General features: G+C 51.0%; 1 protein-coding gene across 1 annotated transcript in view; it reads left to right on the top strand.

The window, feature by feature from the left end:
• Positions 1–9532, top strand: part of NT5C2 (5'-nucleotidase, cytosolic II) — a 40434-nt gene extending 30902 nt beyond the window's left edge. Inside the window, exons 7-17 of the mRNA XM_009578651.1 lie at positions 924–1017; positions 2028–2081; positions 3262–3345; positions 4147–4188; positions 5357–5464; positions 5819–5885; positions 6556–6726; positions 7591–7642; positions 7892–7952; positions 8508–8684; positions 8908–9532. Coding sequence (XP_009576946.1) covers positions 924–1017; positions 2028–2081; positions 3262–3345; positions 4147–4188; positions 5357–5464; positions 5819–5885; positions 6556–6726; positions 7591–7642; positions 7892–7952; positions 8508–8684; positions 8908–9165 — 1168 coding nt within the window. The 3' untranslated portion in view covers positions 9166–9532. The remainder of the gene's footprint in view (positions 1–923; positions 1018–2027; positions 2082–3261; positions 3346–4146; positions 4189–5356; positions 5465–5818; positions 5886–6555; positions 6727–7590; positions 7643–7891; positions 7953–8507; positions 8685–8907) is intronic.
• The last annotated feature ends 5234 nt before the right edge of the window (positions 9533–14766 follow it).

Below are 14766 nucleotides of genomic sequence, written 5' to 3'. Positions count from 1 at the left end.
CCCTCATGTCATAACTGAGGACTTTGTTCACTTAAAGGTGAAATGCTCGGGCACAGTGTGGTGTAAAAGGCTGTTTGTGTAGCATGAATATTTACTTAGCTTTCAAATAGGTATAAGCATAAAAACAAGCTGCGGTTTGAGCTGGCAAATGTGAATGCTGCTGTGCTGCTGACTCATGTGATGGGTCATCTTTGCATATTATGTGAGTGGAAGGCAAAGGTTTGATGGGACTTTACCTGGGAGCAGAGGAACTGTTTATGCTGACAATCCATCAGGTGAAGTATCCTTTCTCAGGACAGGTGTGATGATTGCTGTCATAATAAATACAGCTCTGTTTAATCCTCCTTGATTTCTTCTGATGCATACTCTCATGGCTGTCTCAAAGATACCTCCACAGTATCTTGTAGAGGAAATTTCTCATGTTAACTCTAACTGTTCAATACAGAAGTAGTTCTTCCTCTCAGCAGCAAGTATTACATTTAGTTGATTTCCATGGCACCCCCTTCTTTAACGTTGGAAAGAGGGAGAAAGAGCAGCACTCTGCTTACGTTCTCATTACCATTCATCTTTTGTAAAATGCTGCAAACTGTACCGTCCCAGTCTTTTTTCCTTCTTGTAATACTGTGGGGGAGGAATGAGAGTTGCAGTCACAGAGAGCTGTAGTACTGCTATGGAGGCACAGGCCCGTAGTTAGGAACTCACATCCTAAAATTTTAAACAAATGTTCTTGGGTAACATGCAGATCCTATTAAACTCTGGTTGTAGCCTTCTTTCAAGACTGAGCCACGGTAAAATAGTAAATAAGAAACCATTATGGTAAGATGAAAACACAAGCTCCAAACAACATTTTGAACTGTCTCTCTCCTTGATGTTTCTTACCTGCTGCGATTGGCGGCTACAATCTCTCTTCTTTCTCCTCACAGCTGTGAAACGGGGTTTAAAGATGGAGACCTCTTCATGTCCTTCAGGAGTATGTTCCAGGATGTCAGAGATGCTGTTGACTGGGTTCATTACAAGGTGATTGCAAGAACTCCAGGAGTCCCACTCCAACTGAGTTAGAGGGACTGGTTTGCAACTCATGAGTTAGGATGTGTTATTCCACTTTTGGGCAAGAGCCCTGCTTTGCCGCCTAGTGAGCAAATAATAAATTGCAATTGTATCTAAGTCAAGGTATAGACTGCCCTCCTAGTACTGGAACGTATCTGTATTGGCTTCCTATTCCTTTTTATTGTGCCCAGATTCCATTTCTGGACTGTAATTCACGGGTTTTAGAATGTGATGCCATGAGGGTATTTGCACTTAAAGTCCACAACTTGTACATTGTCCTAATTATTAAAACAGCATTTTACTGTAAATGGTTTGCAGTGGTACTATCTTAAGTTGTCTGAAAAGTACCTGCATTAAACAGAGCAATACAACAACTCTTTTCTATTTAGAGAGGAAAGGCAGTTCATCTTTTTCGCACACTTGTGCACAAATTTCAAATGTAATTTTGTGAGCATTAACATCTGGTTAAAGACCTGATTTTCTTGTTCCTCCTCATTCAAGAGGTCTGTTGGGGTGGGATGGAGAACCATCACAGGAGAACTCTGCTCACAGTTGTACTTGTGGTGGTCCTTTTAGCCATGCAGAAGTCAGGAATCTATTTTTCTTTCCTTATGCAGTGTTGTGTGATACATGTTGGAGTTGGCCTTTGAGTAAAGCATTATGGTCAGTGTTGGAGACAGGTCATTGACTGTCTTGTTTGGTATGGCAAATCTATTTTTTGTTTGTTTCTATTGTATTCCCTTCTGAAAGGGTTAAAATGCTGTTGAAGTGGATTATTTACCATGGTGAGGGAATCGATGGATCACAGAGTTTGTGATGGTCCCTGCTACTCAAAGCCTCTCATCTCTAGAGTCACTGGTTCAGATTCGCCCTGGTTTGTACTTTCACAGCATTTTAAAGTGTGAAAGTTGGCATTACTTTGATGTCTCTTATATCATAAGTTTCCATTACCTCACTGGGTTCTGTTGTTTCTATTTCAGGGATCGCTCAAGGAAAAGACCCTTGAGAATCTGGAAAAGTATGTGGTGAAAGATGTAAGTGTGAAGTTACTTTACTTGGGCTACGTGACATTCTGTACTGAGTAAGCAGGCAAGAAATAAACATGCTGATTTGCTTTACTAAATCACAAAACAGATAACGCAGTGATTTCTATTGTAATAACCAAAGACAAAGTGGAAAGTTCGGATGCAGCCTTTATTCTGAGCCAGTGATCCACATGATTTTGTATTCACGTGCACATTTTTTACGTAAAATATAAAAGCCAGAGGAAATGTTATCATGGGACACAGGTGAATACGCTGGCAGGGCCCGTGTTGTTTCTTTTGGTGGTGAAAGCAACTGTGTTCCCTGCCCACATTTTCTCTGCCCAAGCAGACCTCTTTTTAAAAAGCAACAGATGAGCATCTTTTTAGACAGTATTCCTTAGCCATTCAACAAACATGTTAGATGCATTTAACCATGAGGGACTGAGGGAAAAGTCCTGAAAGATTGACCAATGTCCAGTCTCTTGATAGCCCCAAAATGTGTGTTCAGCACATCTAATTGAGCAAGCTTCAGTGGTTCCCTTACTTTTGCCCTCTCTGCAGTGTGCAAGGCCCCTCTGGACCACCTACAGTATAATTACTCTTTAGTTTAGATGAGCTCTGTGGTAGAGTATCACTTTAAAGCAGTTAACCTTGTTTCTAGTTACATGCCTGCAAAATTCTTAGGAAACCATTCTGTGAGGTAATCAGCTACTCTGGCAATCGACTGAGATTTATGATTCAATAAAAATAGCCCCAGGAATAAATTCTCCCTAATTTGAGGTTGGAATTGTAATGCGCTCCAACTTGTGGCTCGTGTGAGCTCAGATTTCACCTGCCTCTGGGCCCATTTCGGGAATGGACTTGGAGCTGGAGGAGCTGCTCCAGCATGCCTGGCATGGAGCAGATCGGTGGGAGCAGCACAGGGTGCCTGGCACTGTGGTTGGCAAAGGCAGCGCAGCCCTGCTGAGCCTTTCCCTCTTGCCTTCCTCCCCTGGGCTGTGCTCTGGAGGGGTGTTAGTTGGACGGACCAGCAGCTTTCCTGGCTCTGGCCAGTGCAAAACACGTGAGTTTGCTTGCTTGATGGTTTGATTTGCTTTGTTTTGTCCGGTGGGATCAAAGGTGAGAGTGTTTTGCCCATGATGAATCTCTGTAACTTTTGTGTGTGACTTGTATGTCCCTTGGCTTTCAGGGGAAGCTGCCACTGCTGCTCAGCCGCATGAATGAAGTTGGGAAGGTGTTTCTCGTCACAAACAGTGACTATAAATACACAGATGTAAGTGCTGCTTGAATTGTTGTGTTGGTATATGATGGAATAAGCGAGAGCCACCCATTCATTTGTATGGGTTTTCGTAGGACATCTTCTGGTGGAGGATTGGGTGTTTTCTAAGCTGGGTGTAGGATGGTTTAGTGGTGAATGCAGATTAGGTCTTGAGTCATCTTTTGTAGTCCTGGTTCTGCTACTGACCTAGTATGGGCCTGGCTTTTGTCCCTCTGTGCCTCACTCAGTTCCTCAGCAATTAAAAGGCTGAAAGAGAAGGTAATACTCATTTTAGATTTCAGTATCCTTTAAAATGCAGAACTTCCCTTTCAAGTGAGATAGTCTGAGTACAGACAGGTCACCAAAGCCATCGTCCTGGAGAGGTCTAATAGCCAGAAAGGGCTGTCTGCTGTGCTGTAGAAATAAATGCAGTAACTTCAACTCCAGGTAAATGGGCTGTCTGCTGTGCTGTAGAAATAAATGCGGTAACTTCAACTCCAGGTTGTTGAACTCAGGATGTTGCAACACTGCTAATGCAAAGATTTATATGCCATTTTAAAGCATTGCAAGATATACCTGAAGCAGTGTGCAGATTTCTGAGGCAAATGTGTTCTTTGATTATAAAAATTACTGATTTAATTCCTGTCACTTTAAATTCCATCCATTCATTTTGTCTCCAAATCTTATGCTGACTTTTGTGTAAATCCTGAAAATAAAGTTCTGTAACCTGAAAAGATAAAAGCAGAAAAGTATGCTTTTATGAACTACACAAATGTATGTTTAAAAATGCATCTTTGAATACTTTCTGTCTTTCAGAAAATTATGACTTACTTGTTTGACTTTCCACATGGACCAAAGGTATGTGATTTCTAGACTGCAGTTCCAATAGAAACTGATGTGCCTAATTATCTGTGTAGCTGGAAAGCATTTTAATCCTGCTTCATCGGCTGCATGGGATTAGTTGCTTTAATCTGGTTAAAATACACTTGCTGTTTTGTGTCCTATTTGAATGGGATCAAAGTAAATACAATATAACAAAGAGAAAAGAGGCATCATCTGGTCTCAAACAATAATCTGTGTTAATGATAACATTATTTTAGTGATAACACATTTTAACTGTGGCATTTTGCAGCCAGGTTTCTTATAAATCTTGCACAATGTTTTAGATGTTGTTAAAAAAAAACCTTGATGGAAAGGAAAGAATTTTATAAAACAGCAGAAACGTTTATGGCTGATTGTGCCTTGACTGTGGTAACTCCAAAAGTTTTAGTCAAGCTTTTTCTGGTTTTCTGAGGTCAAAACTCAGCCCTGCCACTTTTGGAGAGAGGCTTATGAGCTGAATTTATACTGCTTTCTCAATCTCCCAGTGGGAGGCTATCTCACGCTCCAAAGATGTGTTTTCACACTGTGCTCTAAAGGTAGAAGGCAGCTAAGGGAGAAGTTTTCAGAACATAGAAAATCACCAGAACTGATAGCTCAAAAAACTCCTTGCTGTGGTCTTGACCTCAGAAGGAGCGAAAGAGTGGAGCAGAAAGGGCTCATGAATGCCCAGTGTCCTTCGGGCAGGGCTGTGATTCAAAGCCGTGCTCTGTGGAATAGAGTCCAGGCATTTTCCTACTCTTGGCAAATGTACCAGCATGGCTTTGTAAGGCTGAAGGCGTGAAGTCGCATGTGTCTGGATCTGCGCAGGATGTCACCTTCAGAAACAGCGGCAGCAGTGTCATTTACAACATCTCTTTACACGACAGCTGTGCTGTGACATGGATGTTCAGTGCAGTTCTCCTGTCTCACACCACATCCTCAGTCCTCACTGCTAGGCTGGGTTGGGATGGGCTTGCTGCAAAAGGGGAGTGCTTCAGGACATGGTGCTGACAACCCAGCATTATACCACAAGAGGCATGAGCTAGGGGATTTTGATGGACCGGCAATGTCACAAGGTTATGGCTATGGACAATGACACTCCGATTAAACTCCCTGTGGTTGATTGTGTTGTGCCTAATTCTGGGGTTTGTTTTTGCCTTTGCAGCCTGGGAGTGCCCATCGGCCATGGCAGTCCTACTTTGACCTGATCCTGGTGGATGCACGAAAACCCCTCTTCTTTGGGGAAGGCACCGTGTTGCGGCAGGTGGACACGGTGAGTGGCATATGGAGAGTACCTCTACGGCTGGAAGGGCTCATGCACCTCCTGTGTGGCGTCTCTTAGTGGCAACAAGCAACATAGTGTTTAGACAGGACCTGCCCTAGAGACGGTGGGCTGGCTCCTCCTCTTAGAGATTCCTGAGCAACCCCATCACCTGGGGCACAGCAGAGCTTGAGGCTTTGCTGGCTTCCCTAACGTACTGCAGGTGCCAATAGGAAAAGAATGTGGAAAGCCACCTCTAGGCTGCCCGGGAGTGCGAGAGAGACAAAGAGTAAAGTATCAATAGGACAGAAAAGATCCAGACCATCCATCAGCTGTTCTGTACTACCGCAATGTCTCTATCCTCAGGTGACTGGGAAGCTGAAGATTGGTACCTACACTGGCCCGTTGCAGCATGGCATCGTGTACTCAGGAGGTGAGGCAAGAACCCTTCTTGTCCTGTGGAGTGGCTCTGATGTGCCCCCGTGGCCTTCAGCCACTCCAGCTGTGAGAGGACTTGTGTCAGGCTCTAGGCAAGGTTGTGTTTCCCAAAGCACATTGTACTGTGCCCTCTGCACACTGCACCAGAAGCTCTCCATCATCATTGCTGCCCAATGTAGGGAAGAAATGGACTCGTTCCGCCTCAAATGCCCTTTTCTTCCTTGCCAGGAGGGTCTGGGAAATGCCACTGCAGGGCTTGTGGTGGAGGGAGAGCTGCAGCTGGCCCAATGCAATGTTCCCACCAGTACTGCCACCAGTGTGACCACGCTTGGAGGGTCCCCTGAGCCAGGGAACGGCAGCAGGTGGATATACAGGGCTGTCTGTGATACCCAGGGCACCATTACTCTCACATGGGGTGAGAGACAGCATGGCCCCTCTGCTGCTGCCATTTTTGTGGGGGGGTGTGTGGGCAAAGCTGGCCCTGGGTGAACTCCCAGGTGTGTGCGCTGTGCCCTGTGCTGCCATGGCCAAGCAGGGGTGCTACGTTTAGCAGTGGAGGTTTCTGGGAGGAAAATGCCACCTACTCTGTCCCTAACCCTGGCCCTTTGAAATGAGCCACGTTTCCTTTTGGCTCCCCATTCTGAGCCATGCTATTCTTCTCTCAGGCTCTTCGGACACAGTTTGTGACCTTCTGGGGGCCAAAGGGAAGGATATCTTGTACATCGGAGACCATATCTTTGGAGACATCCTCAAATCCAAGAAGCGCCAGGGCTGGAGGACCTTCCTGGTGATCCCCGAGCTGGCACAGGAGCTGCATGTCTGGACAGACAAAAGCGGTCAGCAGCTGGGCAAACCCCAGGCCAGGCTTTGCTCCTGCTTGCCTGGTGCTGCAGCCCTGAGATCGCCAGGGCATAGGGGTGCAGGGGAGAGATCACCTTGGCTTGTCACTTCTCCTTTTGGCCCTTTTTCCCTCGGTCTGGGTGTTGGTGGCAGGAGCTGGGGCAGCTCTCCGTGGGCTGGCCTTGGGATCCCAGGCCTTTCGTGCGCTCTTTCCCAGGCCGCTTGCGCGTGATCAGCCCAGCGCTGACTTCACCGGGAGAGAAGCTGCAGCTGGGTGGGGTTGAGTTGTTCCTCATCCATAATCCTGCCCCAAAAACTCCTCTCCCTCTGCCCGTACGGAGCTGAGGCTTCTCTGGTAAAAAGTATCTGACAAGACACCTGGTTTATTCTCCCTGTAATGCCTGAGCCATGACTGCTCTCCCATCCGCAGGGAGTCCCTGCTCACCAGCTGCTTCCTCCTCCTTCCTCCCGCTCCCTCTGCTGCTCTGCTGCCAAAGTGCTGTGTGTTTCCCATCCTCCAGCGCTACTGCTTTTCTCCCAGGTTTGCCCTTTGGTGTGTAAATAGGTCTGGGGGTTATGCAAATTACCCCATGGCTGGTTGGAAGGTTTTGGTGAGGGCTGTGAAGGTTCAGCCTCAAAAACGAAAGGGGCAACCAGAAACCAAGCCCAAAGCTCTGCCAGTGGCACAGAGCGCAATTGAACCCTGTCTGCACAGTGGCCGTGAGATGCCATGCTCCTTGATGCAGTGCCCCTCCACCGCCATGCAAGGGGAACAGGCAGGATGGTGGGTTTGCTTTCAGCCCTCTTCATTTCAACAGTTTAAACTTACCTTTTTCCCCTTTCTTTTCTGGATTTTCCAGCCCTTTTTGAAGAGCTGCAGAGCCTGGACATTTTCTTGGCCGAGCTATACAAGTGAGTGTTCAAACAGTGACAACTTTCCTGCTGCCTCTCCCAGCCTAGCGACAGCTAACGAGCGGCTCTGACGAAACCTTGGGGTTGGGTTAGCGGCACTGCTGCCGGAGCTTTGACTCAGGCCTGGGCTCTGCCCACGAGACCACCCTTCCCCTCCAGACCAGCCTCCCGCCCCCGAGCCCCCATCCCACAGCATCTGGTTCTGAAAGGCTTTTCACACCATGTATTTACCTTCTCGCCTGTAACTAGGCATCTGGACAGTAGCAGCAATGAACGCCCTGACATCAGCTCCATCCAGAGACGCATTAAGGTACCAATCATAAAAATCCCTTTTCATCCTTTTGGATCCCAAAAGGCTTGACAACCCAACCCCACTGCTCAGCCCTGAAATGCTTTGCTCTGCCTTTGGGTGGGCTCGGCAGGCTTGGCAAAGCCGTTGTGTCTTTGTGGATGCAAACGGAGGAGCTTCTAAGCTCACTGGTGTCACCGGCACTCCTGAAAGGCAGCCTGGTCTGGAATAGGGTCTCCTTCCTCATGCACGCAGCAGCACTGACTGACAGTGCTCACTGCTGCAGAATGGGGTGCTGGCACACACAAGCTTGGAGGGGCCGTAGCCTCTGGTTCAGCCAGCCCTGGGGTGCCAGCCTGGGGCAGGTGCTGGCCCTGAGCTCGCTGCTGCCTTCCCCTCTGTTAGCTGGGACTCGGCTGTGCTCTGATGCCGCGGGATATGAGCACCGAAAGCCTTGCTGGAGATCCTTGCAGATCTCACGTAGCCCCCAGCCCTCAGTGCGCTCCAATTCAGTGTTGTCGTGGCTCCGCGCTGCTGCCTGCCCGGCCCAGGATCTGACCTGCCCTTTGCTTGTAGAAAGTGACCCACGACATGGACATGTGCTACGGGATGATGGGGAGCCTCTTCCGCAGCGGCTCTCGGCAGACCCTGTTTGCCAGCCAGGTGATGCGCTACGCTGATCTCTATGCAGCCTCCTTCATCAACCTCCTCTACTACCCCTTCAGCTACCTCTTCAGAGCCGCCCACGTCCTGGTGAGTTGCAGACTCCGGGGAGGTGGGTCCCAAAGGTGTCTGCGCTTCTTAACACTTCCACAAGCCGCAAGCACCAGGAATGGCACCTTGGAGGGTTGGGTGGCATTTGATGCACCATGGGCCAAAGAGGGTCACGTTCTGGGGTTTGCTCTGTATCTGTCTCAGGGAGATACCCTGGGACTGGGACACCCTTTGCCATCTCCTCTCTCTCTTACATGTGTAGATGCCACACGAGTCCACGGTAGAGCACACGCACGTCGACATCAATGAGAAGGAGTCGCCGATGGCCACGCGTAATCGCACCTCAGTGGATTTTAAAGATTCTGACTACAAGCGGCATCAACTGACCCGCTCCATCAGTGAGATCAAACCGCCCAACCTCTTCCCCCAGGCACCTCAGGAAATCACACATTGCCATGATGAAGATGACGATGAGGAAGAGGAAGAGGAGGAAGAAGAGGAGGAAGAGGAAGAGGAATAAGAAGGAAAAAGCAAAGCATCTCTGAAGACAAACCATGACTCTAGCAGTGATCAGGAGAGGATTCCTTTGTTGGGGCCCTTGGGGTGATGGGTTGGGGGGGTGTGATTCTTGCAAAGGCACATTTTGAAAGTGTCCGGAAACTTTTAACAAATTAACACTAATTAGGAGGAGACCCTTGTTTTCAGTTTTGCAGACGGTTCACAAAGCTGATGGATTCTGCCTGGGTGGTGCATTCAGATTGGACTGCCCGCCTGCGTTGTCATGCTGCTCCCATTACATTTAGGGATGCTGCATGTTTCTCCCTTTCCCATGATGTGTTTCATTTGATTTTCATTTGAATGGTGTCCTGTGAACGGTTTTTGCCATTTGTTACATTTTCTGTGGAGAAGGAAGGGATGTGCTGGGCCCTGCAGGACACAAAATGATCCAAATCCTCGTGCCCGTTGGGTTGCTGCCCTTAACCCTCTGCTTCTGGGTTACAAAAACCCCCCTCCCCGTGTTAGCCAGGGTGTTGCTGTGGCTTCCAGCACTCAATTTACTCTTTGCTTGGCGTGAGTTTCTCTGTGTAAGTGGTTCAGTTCCTCTGGCCGTCACGGCTGGCAGTGGGATTCCAGCTCTTGCATATCTGCAGCTGTACACATTTCAGCTTGTAGACGCTTGTTGTTTGAAACTCCCCCAGTGTTTCAAAGCTCTCTTTCATCATCGGCATGTGATGCATGATTTCCAACGCATTTCTCAAACAGCTGAGCCGCACACTGTGTTCTCAACTCCTGTCGTTTCAGCAGTAAATATTAACCCAGGAGCTTGAAGCTACTGCTTTAGCATTATGTTAGTCCGTTTGTTTTCCCACTGCCTATTACTGACCTTCCTGTCCTCTCAGCTTTAAGAAAGTGAAGCATCCCAAAGACAAACCCAGCTACCATCGGGAATGAAAGGGCCTGTTACTCCAGGGTGCTGCGGGCCACGCGTGTCTGCCCTAAACTAGGAAACAGCACATACCCCAGGGCCAGCCCCGCGGTGGGAGCTGGGAAACTCCAGTCTGTCTGGCAGCTGCCCTTGTCTTTGGCCTGGCACGGAGCAAGCGGAGCCTCCTCACAGGTTGCGGTGGGCAAGGCTGCGTCCCCGGCCAAGGAGGGTGACTGCTGCAGGCTGCTGTGCGGGGACCAGGGCTGCCCCACAGGGATGGACAAGCGGTCCTTGTGCCTGAAAGCCAGCCTGGGGAAGGCACGGGGCCGGCACGCAGCTGGGCAGCAGTGCCCTGCGGTTTTCCTCCGTGTCATGGGTGCAGCCTCCCTTACTCCAGCCTGTGCCGTTCGCTGTGAAGGGATTACAACGAGGGCCCTCTTGTAACGAATTCGACTGTTGTTTCAGTCCCATAAACTCATTTAATCTTTTTTTTTTTTCATTTTAAAGTATCTTAGGAGAAAATAAAAGAAGAAAAACCACACCACCAACATCTGAGCAGGAAACACTGCTGCTGTAGTGGCAGTTGTTCAAGTCAATAAATGATGATGTTTCTAAGAAATGCCTGGCAGTTTGTGGCGCGTCGCTGAGATGCTGAGGGCTGTGCTGGAGGTGGCAGGAAGAGCCGGGACTGGTCTGTGGGCATCCCAGCAGGATGGGTGACTGAGGAAGAGGGAAAGCATCTCCGGGAATTGGTTGTGTGAAGCATTGCCGAGCAGTGGCTGTGCATCTGGCTTTAAGGGCTTGTCTGGTCCCCAGGGAGCAGGTGGGCAGGAAGCAACAGGGGCATGAGGCTTTTGTTATCCCCATCGGCTTCAGCTGGGAGGCACAGGGAGACAGAGAAACTTTTTGGCCTGAACTGAGAGAGCAAGGAGGGGCTTTTCCATGGCGGGAAGGGCAACACCCCTACCCTGCCACTACCTCCAACATTGCACCTTACCAGGGCTTACAGGCATTACCAAGGGCCACTCCCCACCACGCATGACCCGTGCCCAGGGTGGCACTGGTGGCACAGCATGGCCCACGCTCACCAGGAGCTGCAAACCTGGTTAAACAGAAAAATACCTGGGGAAGGCCAGTGCTGCCACAGCGACAGCACTGGCGGGCCCAGCCAGAGGCCGGCCAAGCCAGGGGCAGCCCTGGGGACAGCACACTGCTGTGCTCAGCCCTCGCCTGTAAACAAACCCCTCACCAAACCAGACCAGATGAAGCCCCACCATCAGAGCTGGGAGGATATTCAACACCCAGGGCCCAAAGTGCCAAACAGAAAAGCAACACTAAATGGCTGCAGATGGTGGCCAAGAATCAACAGCCGACACTGCAGGACTTCCTAAAAGCCTCAAACCCAGCACTGGGTCCCTGACCCCTTGATTTTGGGGTCTGGAGAGCAGCTAATGCGTACTCACAGCAAGGCTGGCTGCAGGAAGGGTTTGAGGGAGCTGTTCCCGAGCCCTTTCACTAAAGGCCATGCTGGGCTTTGCTATGTTTAAACATCATTTCTCCAAGTATAGCCACTTGAATTTTTTAGGCTTTAGCTCAGCAGCTGGGGAGGGCATGCGGCTGCGGGAAGGGAGGTCTGGGGAGCTCCGTGCATTCCTCCTTCCTAACCGGTCGCCACAAATAGCTCACTCCCAGCCCAGGGCTATTTCTGACTGCGATGGGGAGAAGACTCTTCAACACTGGAGCAATGGAAAGTATTTGACCCTCACTTGATGGTGGGAAAGCAGCAGGCAGAGCCTGATGGACACACAGGCACTGCTCGCTGCCCGGCCTTGTGACACTCTGCCCATCCTCTGCTGGCTCCGCGATGGTGTTGCAGTAAGAAACCACCGAGCAAGGGCCAGGGTGAAACCTTGTGCCCCGGCTGGCACAGGTGACATGGCCACAGCCCAGTTTTCTTGCCCACACCTCTGGCAGGCAGCTGCCGGCACCTCTGGCCTGCACCAGCTGCTGCTCCCAGGAAGCCAGTGGCCCGGCAGTACCGGTGTCTCCAACTGGCTCTGTGGAGCCCCCAGGAACAGCCAGCGTGAGCCGCAGCTGCTGCGAGGCTCCCCCCGCTCTGCCCGCCGCCCCTCCCCCCCCCCATTTTTGCTGCGAGGCTCCCGCCGCTCTGCCCGCAGCCATTCCCCCGCCCCAAGGCACGGGCACACTGTGGCCCACCGGCAGCAGGATCTGCAGCAAAAGCCCGGTGGGAGCAAGGCGAGCACCGGGGACAGGCCTCACCCCCCCACCCTGAGCTCTCATTGACCTCATTTCTCCCACGTTCTCCAACACCACACGCCCACCCTCACTGCTCCGCAGAGACGGAGGGGCTCACAGTGGCTGCATCAAGCAAACTCTACCAGGGACAGGAGCCCAAGGCTCACTGCCCTTAGCCACAGCCCTGCAGACCTTCTGTGTTGGGCGCTGCCAGCAAGTACTTCTGAATAGGTCAAAGTAACCAGAGATGCTCCCAGCTCCTCTTCCTCTACACCATCTCCTCTCTCAGCAGAGAGAGGGCCCACTGCCGCTGAAGCACAAATCCAGTATCAGGGTATGCCTAACCATGATGGAGGTGCAAAGCCCTGCTGCCAGTCCCTGAGCAGCAGCTATTGCAAGCTTGGCACCTGAAGCCCCAGCCACCTGTGGCGTGCATTGACAAGGCAAGTTTGTAGGTGCAGAGCCACCAGCCCACCCTAGCCCTGCACGAGGGTGCTCACCTCCAGCAGAACGGCCCTGGGGCCCGCTGGGCTGCAGAGCGTGCAGCAGGAGCGCAGGGCTGGCCAGGCACTCAGAGCGATGCAGTGGCAGCGTGGGTGGCGAATGGTCTACCAGGCCTTAACAACCTGTAGGTACAAAAGGTGACCTTGAGCATGACTCACACGGTATGTGAGAACTGGCCATTAGCGCTGGGGGTCCCATCCTGCTGCTGCAGCGGCGCGGGGCCCAGCCACGCAGGGAGGGCGGAGGCAGCCCGGGTGCTGCTAGAGCCTCGAGGACGCAGAGCCCCAGGTGCAGCTGCCTTCGCTTTGGGCGCTGCTCCCACCCCGCTGCCACAGCGCAGCCTGGACCTGGGCAGCCAACACCCATCCCGCCTCCCTGCGGGGACCTGGCTTCTCACACCCTCCCTTCCAGGAGTCCCGGGCTCTCCTGCCCTGCTCCTCCTTCCCGCTGCTCTTCACTGTCAGAGCCAGCCCCGAAGTTTGCCTTAGCACTAATTTTACTTACATCCTGCTTGCAGCATCCCACCATCCTCCACCCGCTGCCAGGAACAGGCACACGCAGGGGAGCAGAAGTCCTCACAGGACCTGCCACTCTCCCCGTCCTGCTGATACGACGTTGGGGAGCGAGGTCCAGGGGCATGGGGCCACCCTGCAGCGCAGGAACAGGGACAGGCTGCACCAGGTGCAGCAAAACCCCCCACAAGTCTTGAGCAGACACTGCCCAACTCGCTAACCCAGGGTTTAGCAGCTCAAGAGCTGAGCAAGGAAGAAAGCCCAGTGCAGGGAGAGCAGCTGGGTGAAACAGCTGCGAGGAGGACAGGGGTGAAGGGATGGCAGAAGCACAAAATGGGCGCACGGCAGGGCTGTATCTGGCACGCAGGAAAAAGGTCATCTGTTACTCCGCCGACGTGGAGCTGGAAGTGATGCTGGGCAGGGGACTAAGCACAGCTTAGTCCCTGCAGGCTCCGCACAACTCTGCTGCCGAAGTGCCAACGCCAGGGGAGCAGGCAGGGGCACCTAAGGCGGGGGGACGGACGGACTCGCTCCACCAGCGACTCCTGTCCAACGGAGCCGCCGTCACCACCAGCCACGGCCCTCGCTGGCAACCCCAGTCACGCACCGCCTGGCAGGAACATGAGCTATGGACAGACGGACGGCATCTACACTCCCGGACAAACAAACATGATCTGTGGAGAGCAGGTTGTAAATAAGGGGGTTTTATTAGTGGAAGAAAAATGCCCTCACCCTTGAGGGAGCTTCAGAAAGAGAATGTCAGCTGCTTGCCGTTGGCACCAGCTTCCCAGCTCCTGGTCAGCAAAACCACCGGCACAGCCCTCCCCGCCTCAAGGACTTACGGGCCCAGACCCACCAAAGCGAAGACCAAGACCTGGCTCTAAGGGGAACAGGATCCGGCCTCTCCGTGGTTCTTGACAGCTGACGTGGAGGTTAAAGACCGCTGATGTGCCAATAGCAGAGATCTGGGTCCAGGATCACCGACATCAGCCCCACCACCCGCATGCCAAAATCCGTCCCTTGGAAATGAGGGGGGAGCATGGAGGAGGGAAAAATGCATAAACTGAATGTTCAACAGAAAAAAAAAATCATCATTTATCTAAAAAGAATAGAAATAAACAAAATGCTTTTAAACAAAATCACAAAATATACAAATAAATCTGGTACAAAATAAATAGGAAAGACTGGAAATCTACAACAAAATTGGAATAATTATAAAATTCATTCGTATGACAATCAGTATATGAAACGTATACACTTCATTCAGGATTTCAGTTGTGCTTATTCAGGTTTATGTACACACATGGAAATACTGTAGTCAGAATACTACAACTCTGGAAACCTGAAGTCATGTACAATATGATACAATTCGCAAAGACCATGTACGATGGCAAATGAGACACAGGGAAGAGCCGGCTGCAGT

This window comes from Fulmarus glacialis, unplaced genomic scaffold (genome assembly GCF_000690835.1).
Source record: "Fulmarus glacialis isolate BGI_N327 unplaced genomic scaffold, ASM69083v1 scaffold2295, whole genome shotgun sequence".
Taxonomy (NCBI): Eukaryota; Metazoa; Chordata; class Aves; order Procellariiformes; family Procellariidae; genus Fulmarus; species Fulmarus glacialis.
Note: the sequence above shows the minus strand (reverse complement) of the source record. Positions and strands in the feature narration are given on the sequence as shown.